This window comes from Manis javanica, chromosome 12, assembly GCF_040802235.1.
Source record: "Manis javanica isolate MJ-LG chromosome 12, MJ_LKY, whole genome shotgun sequence".
In the NCBI taxonomy this organism is placed as follows: domain Eukaryota; kingdom Metazoa; phylum Chordata; class Mammalia; order Pholidota; family Manidae; genus Manis; species Manis javanica.
In genome coordinates this window covers 40195397-40215201 of record NC_133167.1, presented here as the reverse complement: position 1 = coordinate 40215201, position 19805 = coordinate 40195397, and the positions used below count along the sequence as shown (strand labels likewise).

Sequence of the window (19805 nt, the reverse complement as noted above, 5' to 3'; positions counted from 1 at the left end):
CAGATTTCTGTGGCTGGTTTAATATGTTCTATTGTAACTAGTTGATATATGTCTGTTTTTCCTGGAGGGATGTGTGAGGTATTTATGAGCAGAGATCATACCTAAGCCATTTTTATTTCTTCAGCACCTAGCATAATGTCTAGCATGTAGCATGTGTTCAACAAATAGTTGTTGAATTGAAAGTAAACATGTGCTATTCTGCTATTGTTTACACAGAAATGGAAGCTACTCCTAGTTCACGTCAAGATTGTGTTTTTTACCATTTAAGAGATGAAAGTAATCATTGAGGAGCTATTCTTCATAAAAATATAAACTATTCAGATAAATGGTAGAGGGGTAGGGAGCATTTCACCCCTGTCCAATTCCACTCAAGTACTAACCAGTCCTTGGTTTTCCCTTTGCTTTTTGCCCCCTTGCTCTGGGTGTCAAGACATCCGCAAAGGGAATACTTACCAGTTTCAGAGCCTTTAACAAGGATGGGAATCCACAGAGGACTTTCAGCTATGAGCTTGCAAGGCCTCAGGGCAGAGGCATGCATCCTTCTGCTGGAGAATTCCTCACAATTGGCAGCTGGCTGTTGCAATGACAACACTCCATACGGACTAGAGTTTATTCCTCGTGATGCAGTTGGCAGTTGGAGAACGACAAGTCTTCATTATATGTGACCATTTAGCACATCTGGTGTCCAGACACTATATGTTAGTCGTTTCCACACCCTGCCCAATTATTTGAACCTCCCTACTCTAAAAGCCCCCTGGGAAAGTGATTTTGCTTGGCTGAGAACAGTTGCTAGGAAAACAGCAGAAGTGTGGTGTTTCCTCCATTGAAAATAAATGTTTTACAGATGATCTAGGCTCTCAGGTGGTCTGCAGTAATTCTCTCCATGGGTCCTTGACAGCCTCTCAGCATTGACTCTGCTCCTCATTGATGCGTATCTCATCCCCAGGACATGGCCTATTGTCCCCTATCCCAGATCTAGGGTGGTCCAGAACTGTTAAGGGTGTGAGCTTCTACCCTATTTGTAGGCTACATGGTAGCCTGCTACAGTTTCATAGACCCTGACAGGCAAGAGACTCCTGGGTCTGAGGTAATGGACATTATTTTCACGGCATGGCAGGCAGCATAAGGTTGGCATTCACACTGGATCTCGTCCTCCTACAAGTATTGTGGGGTCCCTGTGGAGGTGAGTCCAGGTATATGCTGGGCATAAGTAGGCTTGTGCCACAGCTGATGAGCCCAAACTTAGGAAATTCTCCATGTTAAAGGGAACTACTAACAAACATGCCCAACCGTTGCATCAGAGGGAAACATTATTTATATTTTACTGGTTAGAAAACAGATCTGTCCTCCACCCCAGAGGGAGATAATATCTTAGTCTTTCAAGGCTCTTCTACAGACCTCCTTGAAAAGATAACCCAGAAAGAAAGCTGTCACAAACTTCGGCAGAAAAGTGATTAAACTACGGGAAAATTATCTCCTGAATAGGGTCACACCCCATCCTTGCTCATCCCCTTGATGAAGAGAAAGGATGAGGTCATCTCCTCCCTGTGTATTCTTAATTCTATTGTCATGGTGGAAATTCAATGTTCTGCTTTCTTTAGACATTCCATTTTGAGTCTCAAAAACCAGTCTGAAAGTTGTAAAAGTTTCCTTTTGCTATTTTCATTACTGCTATAACAATTCCACTTTCTCTCAAGGTGATAAGGATGCCTCTGACTCGCCAGGGGAAAAAAATCACATTCAAGGAAGTGGAGAAAAGAAAAACAGAAAGATTACAATTTCAGGGTATGTTGCTACATTCTGACCTTAAGAGAACTTTCATGTCATCAAGGTGTTCTATAGCTGTTGTTAAAAAACAAAATTCAACTGCATAAATTTCAAAGACCTTATTGGCTTTATTCAACAGTTCATGAACTGGGCAGCATCCCATTCAGCAGAAAGGAGCTCTGAAGAACTGTACAGAATGAAAGACTTATAGACAGAAGAGGGCAGGACAAGGAAGTTAATAGCAAAGAATCACCTTCCTTTAAGGGACAGTAGGGTTTTCTCAGTCACATTACCTCACTAGTGCTGAGAAGGCAATTCCTCATTGACTGGTTTAAGATTCCACTGTTGAGAGAGGGTGAAACTGTAATTAAGTTAGCTATTAAGTTGCACTTTGGTGATGTGGATTTAGCATACATGACTCTATTTTGAGCCTGTTGTCTCTTTTTAACGGTGGAAAAACTGTCCTTCTGCCTCTTGCTCCCTATTTCCATAACATGAATCTATACCTTCACAACTGTTATTCCCGTATTCCAGACAGCCCATCATAAAATAAGCTAGCCTAAGCCATCTGGACCTTAGGGGAGCATTCTCCTTACCAGGTGACTATCTTTCCTCCCTTTGATTCCCTTCTTTTCTCCTAGGAGAGTTAGGACTAGAGACTCTTACCTTCCTCTTAGATGCAGTTTCCTAATTGACTGGAAAAATTGAGGAGAGAATTTCCCTGTGACTTCTGTAGAGTACCTGAATCCAACCTAGACTGCTAGATAGCCTTATTTTATACCCAAGTAGTGCCCAGAGGATCCTTCATTATGAGAAAGGGGATGACTTCCTGTTGTGAGATATTTTTCTCTCACCTGGAAATCTTGCTCATGCAGGTCCTGGCTCCTCATTCTGCCATCCTACTGTTCTTTATCCTCAGCTAGATTGTGGTAAAGAGGCAACAAAGGCCGGGGTGATAGGCTCCCTGTAACTTATCTCTAACTTTAGCGTCATATTGAGCTGCATTCCCCATGCCTCAATTCCCTTGCCCATTCCCAAGGCGCTTTGAATTCCATCCAATTTAATACATAAATTTGTATTGGGCACAGATTAGTAGGCTACTGAGGAGAGTTCACAAAGATAAATAGGTAAAAAAAACCCACAGTAGTGTGGAGGAGGTGAAATAGTTCCAGGAGGGGAGGCAGTATATTTTATTAATTTCAAGCATGGGATTTGGAGTCAGATAGGCCAGCATTCCAAACCTGCCTCTGCCACTTATTAGATACAGGACTTTGGCATTAGGAATAATATCATCCATTTTTAAGGATTATTTTGAGATATGTACATAATCTGCATATGATATAGTACATGCTCTACAGTAAATGGGCAACAATGTATGGTAATCATATCAAGCATTTGATTCTTTCTAAAAGATAGTTAAGAAAAGAAGAACACTTGGGTGGGAGTTAGAGGTGGAACATAAAGTCCAGAGAACCTTTTTTACAGACTGGGAAGGAGCCTGAAGTCAGGGAGAGTTTGAGGATTTGTGGGTAACAGGAAAACTGATGAGGCCATTGATTGGAAGAGATTAGAGTTGGAGAATAAATTAGGGGAGGGCTTTAGCATTTTGTGGCAGGGGAGAACTGGAAAGTAGAACATTTACATGGCAGTGCAAATGGTCAAATTCAGAATATAATCTCTAAAACAAAAATCAAATCAACTTAAAGAATAAACATTCAGAAAAAGAAATGGATTGGAGAATTGAGGGAAATAATTGAGGTAAGGACAATTTCTTGAAATCACATTTTTCCCCCAACTCCCTAATAGTTTTAAACAGGCGGTCTGAGCCTGGGCAGTAGGCTCTCACCAGGCCCGCGGAGGCCCCGCCCACAGCGGCGAGCCCCTTGGAAGGAGGCAGGGCCAGACGCTCCGGCGGAACCCTGGCGCTGCAGCTGGGGCGCAGTACGGGCCGGTTTCCCGTGAGAACACCGGATCCCTGCTCTCGGCGCCCCAGCACCGGAAAGCGACTGGGAGGCGCCGCACTTCGTGCATCTCCTGCGCTGACCGTTGCTGGGGCTACTTGTCAGGACTCCGCAGACATGTCGGGGTTCAGCCCGGAGCTCATCGACTACCTGGAAGGAAAGATCTCCTTTGAGGAGTTCGAAAGGCGGAGAGAAGAGAGAAAAACGCGCGAGAAGAAAGTGAGGAGATGCTAGGCCCGGAAGCACCTCGCTGTCTTGCCGTAATACAGTTAGATATGGGGGACCCGGAGGACCCCATTCTCCGTGATGGGACAGCCGGGAACTTCCAGTAGCTTCTAACCCCCTTCTTACCGAAACCTCGGTTCTCACCTCATGCCTGTGCTCAGCTCCTTTTAAAAACGTTTCCCCCACTAAATAACTGTCTCAGTAGTAACCTCCCTTTTTTCTTTTCCGAAATAGTAAATTTTTACTTGAGGGTAGCCTAACGCTGGCACGTTAAATAGGGGAGTGGGGAGTGGAGTTTGGAGAGTTTGTGGTTCGAGCCCTAGTTTGCAACCAAGTCTTTTTGTGACTTTGGGTGGACACTTCCCCTCTCTTCCTTAAGACCTCAGTGTCTCAATTTCTAAACTGAAGGATTTGAGCCCCCGTTTTTGAGGAGTCTCCCAGTGGTGTGATGGAATTTTGGGCAGAAAAGTTAATTTTCCTGAGAACAAATCTTCACTCACGTGTTTTTTTCATACTTACTTTGAACTATCTGAGCTTTCCATGTGTTCTCACAAATTTAAAATGCGAGGGAAGATAGAAGTAATTGCACCCTTGAAATTAGCTGGTGGATTCTTTCCTAATTCATGAGACTAATGGTGCCCCACTCTTGCCTTTTAAAAAGCTAGGAGACAACATTTAGGTAAATGAAATCATTAAGAGTTTTATTATTTTTTACCAATAACTGATTCAGATAATCGTGAGGAATGAGACCTAAATACTCTGCAATGACTAGACAATATTCAAATTTAGATTCCACATACTCTGTGTGCAGAGCTCAAGTTTTATAGAAATAGAAAAAGGCAAACGCTCTATTCTTAACTGGGGAGAGCTAAATCTGCATTAGTTTTTGGAATCATTAATTAATTTTCAATCACAGAGTCTTCAGGAAAAAGGAAAGTTATCAGCTGATGAAAGTCCATATGACTCTGAATTTCCATCCTCATCGAGAAAAGATTCTACGAAATCCCAGGACAAAGATGTCAGTGAAGGTATGTTAAGATCATTTGCTGCCTGTGTGAAATACCTAATAATTTAGTAAAAATATTTTTCATTGCAACGATACTCTGTTGTTGATAACCTGGTTTAGTAGGAGCATAATGCTTGGTGTGTAGTAGGTGCTCAGTAAATATTTGTTGAATTATTGAATATGGTAATGATTAGTTTTATGGCTTATATTTGTGGAAAAGTATTTCAAATTGACATGAGTATTTGGGAGCTTTTTTAGAGTCATTATTTTTTTAATCGGCCCCATCGGTTACTAATTACTTCCAGATTATACTCCCAAAACATGTAATGGATTATAGTTCTCTGCAAAGTGGCTTCCAAACCACTGCTTTAGTTATAGAAGGTAAGATAGAAATCTCAGAATACAAGGCCAGTTGGCTGCCCAGATGGGACCTCCCACACAGCATGGTATGCTACTGCATTCTAGGATTCAGTCCTCATTCTGTATGTCCAGAAAATTAAATTTGGTTAGTGCACCAGACTAATTAAACTCATCAGAGCCTAAATGATGAAATAGCATGCATATTTATTAATTTCTAGTGATAAATAAAACTCTAATGATCAGAGTATGATAATACTTTATGGTGTCCATTTACCCATGTCAAGTTACCTGTGATGCTGAACTATCAGTTAGAGTGTAGCTTTGTTTGTAGGGTCTGATTGAAAACTAAAGTTCCTAGTTCTAAGGGGTAGAAGTAAAAACTGGTTCTTTTCCCCCTAAACACGTAAACTTCTATACGGAGAACACACACGAATTGGGAACAGAAAACAAGTTTTATTTCTGCCTCCTTGGACCAAGTGAGTAAGAAAGGGCAAAGAAGAGAGAAAAATGGGTGTTGAAATTTCTAATATTGCCAGGCAGGTGATGTGGAAAAGGAGGGTGAAGTTGTTAACAACCTATGGGTCCTTCCTTATCTATTCAGGAGTAGCTATTACATCATCAGGTCTTTGAGGTGCAACTGTGGTAGCAGATACCCTTGGATACCTGCCAGTCGTTTTGCCTAAATTTGTCCCTGAGAGGTGGCCACCAGGCCCTTCCTATAAAAAGGGGTTGATGGAATCCAATTCTAGCTCATCATAAGTTGTCAGGCACACAAGGGCTGGATGACCTCAGCTCAAGTAATCCTGTCAGTCCTTTAAAGACATAAAGCTCCCAATTTCCTAGAAAGAAATTGTCCCAGAATTCTACCAAGACCCTTGGTTAGCATGAGCATATTTCAGAGCAGAAAAAGGGGTCAGTTTTGAATAGGCTTTGGCCAAGTCTGCTAATTGGAATATATGGCTATTGTACTTGTTGTCTTTTTCCTCTTATACATTGCTGACTATCACTGTGAAATTCTTGCACTTTTCCTACATACCGTGCAAATAGGGCCCTCTTTTCATTTTCCTTTCATTATTGATGATATGAAAACTACAGTTTTTTTTATATAGACCTTGTATCCAGGAACCTAGCTAAATTCATGTATTCTGGCAGTTTGTAGATTATTTTGGATCATCTACATACTTAATCATGTCATCTGTGGATAATGAGTTTTATTTCTTCCTTTCCACCTTTATACCTTTTATTTCTCTTATTACATCAGCTAAGGCCTCTAGTAAAGTGTTGAAAGTAGTGGTGATAGTAGGCCCCCTTGTCTCATTCCCATTAACTTTGAATAATTTACCATTAACTGTGGAAAACTTTTTGAAGATACTCTTTATTAAATCAAAGATATTCCCCTCCATTTCTAGTTGACATAGTTTTTATTAGGAATGGGTGTTACATTTCATCAAATGCTTCTGTGTCTAACAAGACGACCATGTGACTTTTCCCTTTTTTTCTGTTACTGTAATTTTATTCATTGGTAGGATTTTATTTTATACGTTTCACATTTATTTGAATATGGATGCTCAGAATTCTTGAAGATGATTGTTATGACTTCATAATAATAATAATAATTTGTTGCTTAGAGCATGTGGAGGTTTTTTTTAAAAATGTTTTCTTCCTTAAACATATTGACTATCTCATTTATCCAGTATCTTTGGGGTGCTTGAGGCATTTCACATAAGTGAATAAGCTTAAGGATTTTTGAACACAAATATGTCTGTGTGTGTGTATATGTATGTATTTTAATTTTTAATAATTAATATATGTTTTATATTTTGTTGGAACTTTTCTAAAATGTTACATGTTTCTGCTTTAACAGAAAATTAGCTTCTAAATTTAACCTCTTCTTGATTATCTAACATCATGATTATGAAGTCAAAAAAATCATTCTACATAGTGATATCCTCAGATACAAATGAAATAGGTCATGTTATTTTGTCCTGAAATAATAGTATTTTAATATTAGTAATAACAATTAGTAGTTTCTTACTATATGCTGAGCATTATTCTAAGTGCGTGTATGTAAAAACAGCTCATCCTCAGAGTAGCCCTATAAGGCAGACATTATTATTAACCTCTTTTTTCAAATGAAGAAACTGACGTACAGAGAGCTTTACCCAATTTTCCCAAGATGACTTAGCTAATGATAGATGGATATGAAATTTGAAACCAGACAGGTTGGCTCTAGAGGCCTCACTTTAACCACTGTGCTTATACCACCTGGTTCTGTACCACACACTTAATTCTTAGGTCTATGTGTGTCTTGCCAATGGGTTTCAGACCCGGACAAGTTCACTATGGATTCAGTGTGACCCGAGAAATAACAGTAGAATGTTCTTGGGGTGAAAGGGTTATACCTAACTTTATTTCTACGGTGGCAGGTCAATCACTAGAATCCTGTCCATTCAGAGAGAGTCTGCATGCAGCAAGCTCAGTCTCTGTCCCTGGGCCTTCCTGCCCTACAGTCGTCTCTGTCTCTGTCCTTGGAGCTGCCTGCACTGCAGTCTCGCTCTGCTCTCTTGCACGCTTGCAGCAGTGCCACCGTGTGGAGCCAATAACAATGTATTGCCCACACATGTGTAGTGAGCTAGACAACCAGGGCCAGGTGAGAATCCTGGCCACAGGAACCTTCACTTTATTCACAATGTCTTACATTTCTTTAATTTTTTTCATCCCTGCTTTTAATTTACTACGTGTGCTTCTGACTTCTCACTTAATGTTGCCTATATATCTGGATGACGTGCAGAGGATGAGTCATGAAATACATGGCTTTGTAATAGTCTTCTTTGGGTTGTCTTTGGGAGTGTTCATTTGTCTGTGTTTTACTTTCAAGTTTGTTATTGCTAGGGTAGAAATTCATGTTCCAAATATGCTGTTTTTTTTTCTTTTGATTACTGGGTTTTCTAAAGCTTTTATTTGCGACCTTAATGTGTCTTTCTTCAGGAGAAACATCGGATGGAGTCAGTAAGTCAGTTCACAAAGTGTTTGCTTCCATGCTTGGAGAGAATGAAGATGATGAGGAGGACGAGGAAGAAGAGGAGGAGGAAGAAGAAGCCCCTGAGCAGCCCAGTGCAGGTGATGTGTTTGTATTGGAGATGGTTCTTAACCGTGAAACCAAGAAAATGATGAAAGTAAGTTGTTACTTATTTTGGTATTTATAAACAGAATGTAAAAATGTGGAGTAATTGAGAAAGAAATCTTTAAATTATACATATATTTGGAAAGAATTCAAACTGTAAGAAAGGAAATACTGAGACAACTACTGTTACTGATTTCTTATGTTTCATTTTACAGATTTTTAAAGAATGTGAGAATGTAGTTATTGGATATATCAAAATGTACTATAGTTTGCTATTAAAAGGCCCATATTATAACAATATTTTTTAACCATACTCATGAATAGATGAATTTGAAAGGAGCGTGATCTTCAGTAGATCATAAATCTTCTGGCATATAAATCCATTTTGCAGCATCCAGGTCTACATTTATTTTTCTAATTAATAGTTTAGTAATCCCTGACCACTTTAGTTTTTACATTTTTTTACATTTTGCTATGCTTTGAACTTTCTACTGCAGGAAGATTTTTTTGTTTGCTTTTTGTTTTAATTTTCTAAGGTGTTTCTTTTTGAAGAGTATTATAGAATGATTTTCATTCTTTCCTGAGATTGAGTTTTAGACTTTTTCCTCAAATACAGACTTTAACGTTAATAAGTCAGTTAGAACTGCAGCCATTTAGTCCTTAGTTCTCAATTTGGAACTCTGAAAAGTTTTAAAGGAAAATTTCACTTCCATTCTGTATTAGGTATTTATTAACTTGATTGGAATTGAAATCTAAGACATGACTATATTTTAATCTAAATGTCATTTTTCTTCTGTACAGGAGAAGAGGCCTCGGAGTAAACTTCCCAGAGCTCTGAGAGGTCTCATGGGTGAAGCCAACATTCGCTTTGCTCGAGGAGAACGTGAAGAGGCAATATTGATGTGCATGGAAATCATAAGACAGGGTGTGTTCAGTGGGGATTACTGACAATAGCAATTTCATACTCTATTGACATAGTCTAATGACATAGTCATACTGTATTATTTGGAAAATATAGTCAGAAGTTTGGAGGGGATTGTGCCAACAGTGATTTGCCAGTTTGCATTGAATAGGGGTCATCACCAGAAAATGATATTCACATTCAGTGAAATATCATTAATGTTTATTGAACTTTTACAGGAATCTTTTTTCTTTTTATTTGTTTGTTTTTTTATGTTTCATTTTAGGGATTTTAGGTTTTTTGTAATGTTATCCTTTTTTCGATATGGCAAATACATTATGTTAAAACCACTTTAAAAGGGCTCTTTTATCCTTCCATTTTTCAGATCAGGCAGTGCTAGATTATTTTAATCTACTTTTTGGTAAAAAGACACACTCTTTACTTGTCGTTTTCCATTAAACTACACATCCTGGGCATAGTGAAGGGTATCTTCATTAGTGACTTTTTGACTAATCACTTGTATTTACTATTTTGCTTTCCTGATGTGTCTTGAGTCGTTCTCATACGTGAACTTTTATCTTTTCAGTACTTTGGCCTTTCCTTACATCTGGACAAGGGTCCTTTTAGAAGTCTGTACATTCCGGGATTACTCACTAGGATAATTTCAGCTAACTGCTTTTTCTTTTTTACCCCATCAAAAATAAGATTAACCAAACTTCTTCCTTCGGGATATTTTGTTTGGTTCCTCCTTTCCAGTATTATCTGTTCCTTTATTTCAGTTTATAACTGTTTATTTTTGACAATTATCTTTGATTTTAAACGTTTCTGATCATAGACTTTCATTTCAGAAGCATTATTTCAGCAATGCAGATTAACCATCCACTTTGATATTCTGGGTTTAGGTGCTACTTAGATATCCTTTATCCATTCATCCATGACTACTCCTTGGTGTGGTTGCTCGATCATGAGAATTCAACTCCCTGATGTGGATGATGCTCACTGGGATGAACTCCCTGACTTACTGAGCCGCATTTAGCCTTAACAAAGAGGAATTTTCATGCGGGTTATGGTGGAGAGTATGGTTTTTCATGAAATTATACTTTGCTTAGAGAAAATAATACTTAAAAAATTTTGAAGTGTATGAAAGTAAAGTAAATACATTCTCATGTTTATTCTCAATTCCACTAAATAGTTTGTATGATTCTGCTAGAGCGATTTAAGAGTTTAAGTATTGAAAAACGGATCACTATTGAGCCATAGGAGTGACATTTACTCAAGTCTCTTTCCTCAGCTAATAGAGTTTGTTTTTTGAATTTGTTATAGCTCCTCTGGCTTATGAGCCGTTTTCTACTCTTGCCATGATATATGAGGACCAAGGCGACATGGAGAAATCCTTGCAGTTTGAGTTAATTGCTGCACATTTAAATCCCAGTAATACTGAAGAATGGGTTAGATTGGCAGAAATGTCTCTGGAACAAGATAATATTAAGCAGGCTATTTTTTGCTACACAAAAGGTAATTAGAATGTTTTTCTCATTCTGTTTGATAAAATGTTACATAATAAGTTTTTTGATAACTTCACTTGCTACTCTGGGGTGATGTTAGATGAAATATATTTATTCTTTATATTCTGTTCTACTGGAGATAAGTATTTGGGGTTCCTCTGCTTTCATGTTTATTAGCAACTTTATATTGTGAGTTACTATAGGACAAAAGTTGGTAGAGCATTAACTTCTGTTTCCCACTGAGGTCAGTGTTAGTTCTAGGGCTATTTCTTGAGGGTTAATATTACACTAAGAGTGACCAATGAAGATTAATATGGAGATTCAGATTCTTTCTGGTCTTGGATCAAACCTAGCTGGGAGTTCCTGTGAAGGTAGGTGTCCTCCAGAATAACCGTTGGAGAATTGGTTTAGAGTGTTTATTAAATTTTCAGAAAAAAGGATGGGTCACACCCAGGTACCATGAACCCCTTGTTGTGAAAAATCATAATTTATATTCCATTTTTTCTCTTTAGCTCTTAAATATGAACCTACTAATGTCCGTTATTTGTGGGAGCGGTCAAGCCTCTATGAACAGATGGGAGATCATAAAATGGCAATGGATGGTTATAGGCGTATTTTAAACCTATTGTCTCCATCTGATGGAGAACGCTTCATGCAGTTGGCTAGAGATATGGCAAAGTAAGTTTGGAGTGAAACCCTTGTTAATCATGTTAGAATTGAAGGCATATATTCGAACTAGAATATACATTTTAAGAAGTCAAAAATATGTTTTACTTCCTGTATTTTGGGTTTTTGTTTTCTTTTTTCCCCAGTTCTTTTCTGTTTGTTTGTTTGTTTGTTTTTTCTTCTTCAGTACTTTCCCATTTCCAAGTTAACTGTGTTAGTGCTTGGAAAAATTTGTATACATGATTACCTTCCAAGTGCTCAGAAGATTAAAAATGGGGCATATTCTGAAAGGATGACTAGGTTCTCAGGTTTTCATAACTTAGTTGATGTTTGTGCATTTATGTACTCAGTTATGTGTATTTGCAGTAACATTTTGAATTATTTATTAGTGATGTGCTAAGGAAATGCTTGTGATCTGAATCTTATGTAATCATTTTATTTTGAGCCAGTACTAGAATAACATTTTAAGATAAAAAATTTTCTTTATGGTTGACACATGCATCTAAAATACTGCATCTATTGCATTTATTCCTCTGATATGCTGTACATCAATTATAGCAGAAAATATTTTGGCTAAGTGATGCCTTGTGGTATGCTGTCTATTATAGGGATATTTGTTACATAGAGTATTTCAGCCTAGGAGCAACCATCCCTATCTGGGTGTCTTAGGGGTGAACCCTTTTAATCCTATGGCCATTGCTGTGAAGATGGTTAGCTGTGAAATCACCCCCTATCCTCCCCAGTATGGGTTATATAGGAGTACTAGAAGCATTTTTAGGAAGTTTGTTAAGGTAAAGCAACCCTAAATTGATTCCTGATGTATATATATAATGAGCATTGAGGATCTTCCCAGGTTATCTGCTGTCATATCTGTAGCTGTCCTAGTAGTTAGTCCAGTTAATTTATTAATAGTTACTTAATAAACTATTAGATTGTCTATGTAGTAATTTTGTTTTCCACTTTATTTATAACACTTTTGTTAAGAAAGGGTGGTGATGAGCAGTTCTGCCACTGCCATAGAAATCTTTTCTATGTGGAATTCTGTTACTGTAATTTCTGATTGATTAGGCTTTTACTTGGTCCCTACTTTCCCTCCAGAAGTATTTATTGTATGTAAGTGATGTGCTAGACACTGTACAGGACACTAGGAGATCATTATTGAGTGAGTTTTAATATTCCCTTCCCTTGTGGAACTTACATTGTAGTTAGGGGACACAGGCAACAAACAAAACAGCTAAAGATATGGTATGTCACCTATTGATAAGGGATATGAAGAAAAATGAAGCTGGCAAGGAGGACAGGAAGTTGAAGGACAGGACTGTGTTATTTTAAGTAGGGTGATTAGAGAAGAACTTAATTCCTTATATAGTGGTCATACAGACCTGAAAGTAAACTGAAAGAGGTATGGGAACAGATATTTAGGGAAGGGTATCAGAGGCAAAGGAAATGGCGTGCAGAGGTATGCCTAGGGAACAACATGGAAGCTGAGGGCTTAAGGGGAGTATAGCAGGAGGTAAGGTCAGAGGTGTCAGGAAAAGATCACTTGGCAATTGTGGGCATTGTGAGGACTTGGCTTTTACTCTGAGTATGTTTGGAAGCAATTGGAAGGTTTTGAGTATGAGACTGACATGGTTTGACTTTAATTTTAAATGCATCAGTTCTGGCTGCTCTTTTGAGAATAGATCAAGAAGTGGTAAGGGCAGAAGCAGGGAGACCAGTTAGGAAATTATTGCAATAATTCATTGACAAGATAATGGTAGCTTGGACCAGGACAAAGGCAGCAGGAGGAGGTAAGAAGTAATCAGATTCTAGATACATTCTGAAGGCTAGACTCTGAGGATTTTGTGATAGGAGGTGATGTGTGTGTGTGTGTGTGTAAGAGAGAGAGAAGGGGAGAGTTCTGAGGACTAAACACTGAGGCATTCCTGTGTTTAGAAGTCAGTAAGATAAGGAGGAAACAGGGAGACTGAAAGGAAATGGACAGTAAAGTAGGGGGAAACTAAGAACATGGTAGTCTAGAAATTTACTTAAGCAAGCACTTGAGGGAGGAGGAATGATCATGTGTGTGGAGTACTCCAGAGAGGTCATGTAAAATGAGGACTGACTGTTGACATTGGAGATGGGGGGAGGGTTTTGGGAGATAGGTGCTCTTTGGAGAAACTTGTTAGGGGTGCATAAGAATGGGAGGTGATTGGAATGGGCTACTGGGGTGAGAGATCTTTTTTAAGTTGGGGAAAATTGTAACATACTTGTATTGAGATGGGATAATCCACAATTGAGAGACTCTTTGAAGATATATGAAAGAAGGGACAATTGCTTGGGTGATATCCTTGAGTCAGGTTGTAGGGAATGGGATCTAATTGATCTTATAAGTGGAGAAAGCAGAGGATAGAGCCATGGGTGTGCATAAATTGGAAGATGTGCTGGGAGTATGTGGGATGTGTCAATTTGATTCTCTTTGTAAAATAAGAAGTACGGTCATCATAGAGAGTAAGGATGGGAGAGTATTAGAGGTTTGACGGGAGAGGGGAAGATGTGAAATAGTCGTCCAGGTCCTTGGTTCCCTGCTACCCCACAGACGGGCAGCATTTGATCACCTGAGAATGGGTCACAAATGTAGAAAATCTTGGCCCTGCCCCAGCTCTACTGGATCAGAATATGCTTTTTTTTTTTTTTTTTTTTTACAAGATCTTAGTTACTCTGTATGCACATTCAAGTTTGAAGAGTACTGGACTAAACACCTAGTAAGATTTCTGGTCAGCATGATGGGTGCACTTGAGGCTAGTGAGTCCAGTCAGCATGGTCAGCTTGACAGGTGGTGGTAGAGAGTAGGCATATTTGTATTAACTTGGTTGGGGGTTTATCAGATTAATAAAGGGAGAGAAGGGCAAGAGAACTGAGATGTGCAAGGGAGGAATTACAGTGTTGGACCCTCGAGGAGGAGGCACGTGAGGACAGGAAGGGCACAGAGACAGTGAGTGAAAAGGTGGCAGGATCAGTGCTCTGTCGAGCCCAGTGAGATAGCAGAGTTGTCCGTGTTGGGTTACAGAGGCCTCAGGTGGGATGATAGGAGGCAGCTTCTGGAGAGTGAGACGCTTGACACTGAGACGTTACACTGACATAGCACGGCTTTCTCTAGATTAACCGTGATGATGATTTTAAAGAAGAGTTTTTTCTCTTCTCAAAGTTTAAGAAAATGAAAATCATAGTTAATAAAGGGCCTAGCAAGGAATGAGTTTTATAGTGTAATTCTGTAATCTGAAGTAAGTACTCATCCGTTTTGCCATTTATTTTTTTTAGGAGTTACTATGAAGCCAATGATGTTACTTCAGCTATTAACATAATTGAAGAAGCTTTCTCAAAACACCAGGCCCTTGTCTCCATGGAGGATGTTAACATAGCAGCTGAACTATACATTTCTAACAAACAATATGACAGAGCTTTGGAGGTAGGAACACGTAATGAGTTTCTTCACTAGATTTTGATGTGTTTCTGTATTCTAGAAATTCCTACAAATTGACTATTCTTTATTTTAGTTATATATGTTAAATAACTTGTACACTAAATTATATATTGAAGTCTGTATGGAAACAGATTTCTAGATTCTATAGTAATTCCATATGCAGTATAAAGTGTAGTTATCATATGGTAAAGGCTTTTGCCATTATCGCAGTGCCAGATGTATCTGTATTTCAGGGTAGCAGGACTTGGCAGCCGGACTAATTGCTATGATTCAGTTCCTAAGCTGTTGGGAAAAGTAGGTTGGTTTGGTGCACAGGAATTATATCCTTAAGCATTAATGTGATATAAGATATGATATAAAAATGTTAACCATATCACAGCGGTTCCTTATTGTAGAGAGATGTACTGTTGCTTTTTATTGTCCACTTATCTGTTTTATATGTTATAATGATTATTTGGATTAACTGTACAAATTTTTGCACTGTGAAAAGGTTTTTTAAACATACCTATTGTGTCATTTCCTTTTTCCCCTTCTTTTAGGTAATTACGATTTTTCTGGAATTGTGCTGGAAAAGAAAACTACAGAAGAAGGCGCTCCAGAAGAGAGTAAAGGTTGTAGTATGATTATGTCTGCATTTTCTGCCATATTCTGCATATTGAAGTGTATGTAATCCTCTCTTGTTCATAATGTGGCATTTGGAAATCTATAATGTTCTTATAACATTTTCCCAAGAAGCGTTTTTTCCTCACAAAGATTTCATTACATTTTCCATGATTATTACATTTTCTCATAGGAAAGTAATTTTTAAAAATTTGTTTTCAGTCCTCAATTTCTCAGTACATCCATTTGAATGCAGTATTTCTCACTGACCCAGGCTCTCTTAGTGATATGTGCAAAAGGAATGGATTAGTGAAGAGCTTATCAGAAACCTTTAAATGTAAAGCAATTTACTTTTCAAAATGGTCTTAAAATGCTGTCATTGAAAAAAATTCTACTTTGAAGTTAAACATTCACATAAAAAGTAGAAATCAATATTATCCTACATTGTTTGAACACTTAAATGTATAATTAGGCAGCTGGTTAGAAAGTCACACCTGAAGTGTAGCTTGCAGTGTTTCAGCTCATTCCCCCATCCCAGCTTTTTGCTTGCCCATTAACCTGTTGTATGAAAATACTAACAGGCAAGACCCTAAGTGAGGTTCAACAAATTGATCTTCTTTATGAGCAGAGTAGATATCCCTGGTCATGCAAGGAGGTTCCTGTGTTGTACCCTCCACCTAGACCCAATGAGGCTTTGGTGGTGCTGGGGAAGCAGGGGAGGCCCTTGGTACTGAGCCCTGCCTGCTTCACAATAGCTGCCTCCCTACCCTGTCATAAGACCTAAAGATTCCATCATCATATAATCCTTTGGGTTAAGGCATGATTATTTGAAAACAGAACCCTTTTATTTACATGATGTGTCCTAATGGAAAGAAGTAACCATTTACATAAATCCATTTATGCTAATTTGTAGAGAATCAAGCCCATGATAAGGGACAAATCAATACTGAAGTGAAAACTTGTTGGGAAATAAAAAGACCAGTTATGTCAAAGTTTCTTGTAAGTGCCTCCGGTAGGTGTGTGTGGAATATACAGATGAGTATGACATTTTCTGTCCTCAAGGAAGTGAGGAGAATATGGGTTCAAATGAAATGTATACAATAAGGAACTGTGTGATAATTTCCATAGTAAAACTGGCATTTTGGGAAACTAGAGGAGGGTGATATAAAAGATCAGAGGATGTTTCTAGAAGTATATTTTAAGCGGACACCCATGGGGAAGTGCCTTTCCGACTGAGGTCACAGGGTGTGGGATCACTGCTTGGTATGGACAGGACCAGATAGGGTGCTTTCTCCGAGTGATTCAGATAGTAGAGTGACTAGAGTAAGGAGCAGGGATTGTAATGCTGTCAGGAATAGGAATTGTAATGCTATCACAGCATGAATGAGGGCATCTGAAGGGCTCTGCCAGTTTTGATACTTTTATTGTACATGGCCTAGCCTAGAGCCAAGTTCCAGTTAAGTTGTTATTTTGCAGCCATAATTTCTGTTTAAGATCTTTCTTCAAAAAAATTATATTCATGTTGAAAATTGTTCTTTCCATTGTTTTGGAAAATATGAAAGAAATACAGAGCTGTGTTCAAGTTTTAATTGTACATATAGATTATTCATTTTGTTTAATACATTTTTCTATATTTCATTGATCCATCCTTCCTTCTTCCCTCTTTTTTTTACTTTTTTAATGTTAGCATACCTGAAATCAGGAAACATCTTCAATCAATGACATGTCATAGTTGAACTAGTGGTGTTTTTCTTTCTTAGTATATAAAATAATGGTGCATCTGAAATCTGTGGCATCTTAGAGTTGGTGAAATAACTTCAAAGAAAAAGATATGTCCAGAAGACTAGGAGATTAAAACACTTCCAAAGTGAGCAAAGATGATTGTTTTTCATATGCATTTAAAAAAATAACATTTATTGATGGGTTAATTGAGGTTCACATTTTTTGATTCTTGTAAATGTGAATGACCTAATGAGAGTTCAGGAGAATAAAGTGTCAGTGACAAAATATAAGCTTTTTAAAAGAAACTGCTGTTAAATGTTAGTACAGTATTATTTCAGCTGTTAGGGCTGTAAATAATATATACTGTATTTTTTAGCATTGTCAAGTTGGCATTAAAGTGCCTGAATACTTGGTCTCAATCTCTTACACCTATCTGATTAAACTGGTAATAGTTTGTGGATTGCCACAGGTCCCAGACTATACCCTTTGAGTAGCACTGCCCTGTAGGATTTATAAAGTGCCTTCTTGACCTGAGTTCTACCTAGTGTGATAATGCGAGTGTGACCTCCAGTTTCTTTTTGTTTGAATTTGTCTGCTCTATCTTTGTCCTTTTATTTTCAGCCTTCCTGACTTAGATGATTTTAGGCATGTGTCTTATTTTCAACATAAAGTTGAGTTTTACTTTGTGATTATTTCTGAAATCAAACTTTTGATTTACACATTGTACACACTATATCTCTAATTGGTATACCATAGCTACTGGCTACAGAAGAAATATGCTATGGATATAGCCTTAAGTCACTTAGACTAGGCCTTATCCCCATGGAACTTACGTTCTAGTGTGAGTCAATTTACGTATTGGGACTCTCATTGAGCAGAATAAGTTTCTTAAGCTGGTTTTCTGGTACTAGGTATTGTTTTGGAGTAAGTGATACAAAGTCGCTTAAGTAAGCTTGTCCATATCGTATTCTTGGTAATTTTATTCAGTACTATAATTTATATGACAAGTTCTAGAAAACAGATCAAACTTACTTCATTTTAACGTAATTTAAAATTTATTCTACCATTTCAGATGAACCTCTGATAACCCTCTATGCTTCAGCTTTTTCTGATATGGAAGCTTATTTGGAATTTATTAGACTTTTCAAAATATAAAATACTTTAAATGCAGATAAAAATCCCTTTGATTAACTTCCCAGTGCTTTAAAAATTGTTTTGCTGTAATTGTTTTAGAAGAAAACAGAGTATTATTTTATCCCTTTCTCATCCTCTTTGTAGTGAAGACGAAAAAGATGCTTTTGAATTCAAGAAGGGAAAAAGAGAGCTCAGATATCCTTATTTGTCATTTTTGGCTTTTTAGTTCTCTGTAGTTTTGATAGGAGGTGTGGGAGTTCATGTAGGTTTCGGGTAAGTGCATAAGATATTCAGAAAGGATTAGGAAGGGTAATTGCTACCAAAGGACAGACTGAAGGAGGGATAAGAATCTAGTAGCAGAGTTGGCCAAACTTTGAATTGATTATAGAATCACTTGCTTTGAATGAAGTAAATGTGCTCTCACATAGAAGGTAGTTTGCTTCATTTGCCCCACATTCTAAGCTCTCACACGTGGGAACTGCCTTTTATCTGTCTAACCCATAGCTAATGAGAATGTCACCTGCACTATCCCTGATGGCATACCAATAGACATCACAGTGAAGCTGATGGTCTGCCTTGTACATCTCAATATCCTCGAACCACTTAATGTAAGTAACATTCAGATCAAATCCACGTTATTTTTTGTAGATGACAAGAAATTATAAATTGACCCTGACTTCACATTTCTTAATAATCAGGAAGTCGCCATAAGCATCAAATTATTTTTGTGTGAATAAAAGTGTTTTGGAACTTTTAATTATAGTAATTTGTTTTTCTTTCAAAATGAGAAAAATAAGAATATATGATTAGGCCTTTTAAACAATTGGTAATTTGTTACAGCTATTCTCTTTTGCTGACTTTTTGCTAAGTATTTCATTGAATAAAAAATGTATTGAGCATTCACTTTGCAGACCTTAGGAGGAGGTATTGAATAAATAGAGAAATCCCTGCTCTAATTATTCTTTTGTTCTAGTGGGATTAATAGGTAATAAATAAAATAAATACATTAAATATAGGCTGTTAGTTGGTGATAAGTGCTCTGAGAAAAATCAAACAGGGGAAAAGAATAGAAAACATTGGGGATGGGAGGAGTTGGCAATTTTAAATAGGTTGGGTCAAGAAAGGCCTCCTTGAGAATGTGACATTTAAATAATGACATAAAGGAAGTGAGGAAGTAAGCCGTGTAGATACAGGAAAGAACAGCTTCCCTGAAACATGGGCAAGCACAGAGGCCCTGGAGCCTGGGTATGTTTGACCTGCTAGAGGAGGAGCCCAACAAATCAGTGGCCTTAGCTGCTGCTATACCTGCCTTCTAACCGGCTTTCAAAAGTTGAATGAGTGGATGATAGCAGTATGAGTTCTTTTTAATAA

General features: G+C 37.9%; 1 protein-coding gene across 1 annotated transcript in view; it reads left to right on the top strand.

The window, feature by feature from the left end:
• Positions 1-3742: 3742 nt before the first annotated feature.
• Positions 3743-19805, top strand: part of LOC140845021 (general transcription factor 3C polypeptide 3-like) — a 29588-nt gene continuing 13525 nt past the window's right edge. Inside the window, exons 1-9 of the mRNA XM_073218488.1 lie at positions 3743-3947; positions 4870-4981; positions 8308-8495; positions 9245-9368; positions 10668-10859; positions 11362-11527; positions 14816-14973; positions 15518-15589; positions 18939-19042. Of these exons, the coding sequence (XP_073074589.1) occupies positions 3846-3947; positions 4870-4981; positions 8308-8495; positions 9245-9368; positions 10668-10859; positions 11362-11527; positions 14816-14973; positions 15518-15589; positions 18939-19042 (1218 nt within the window). The 5' untranslated portion in view covers positions 3743-3845. The remainder of the gene's footprint in view (positions 3948-4869; positions 4982-8307; positions 8496-9244; positions 9369-10667; positions 10860-11361; positions 11528-14815; positions 14974-15517; positions 15590-18938; positions 19043-19805) is intronic.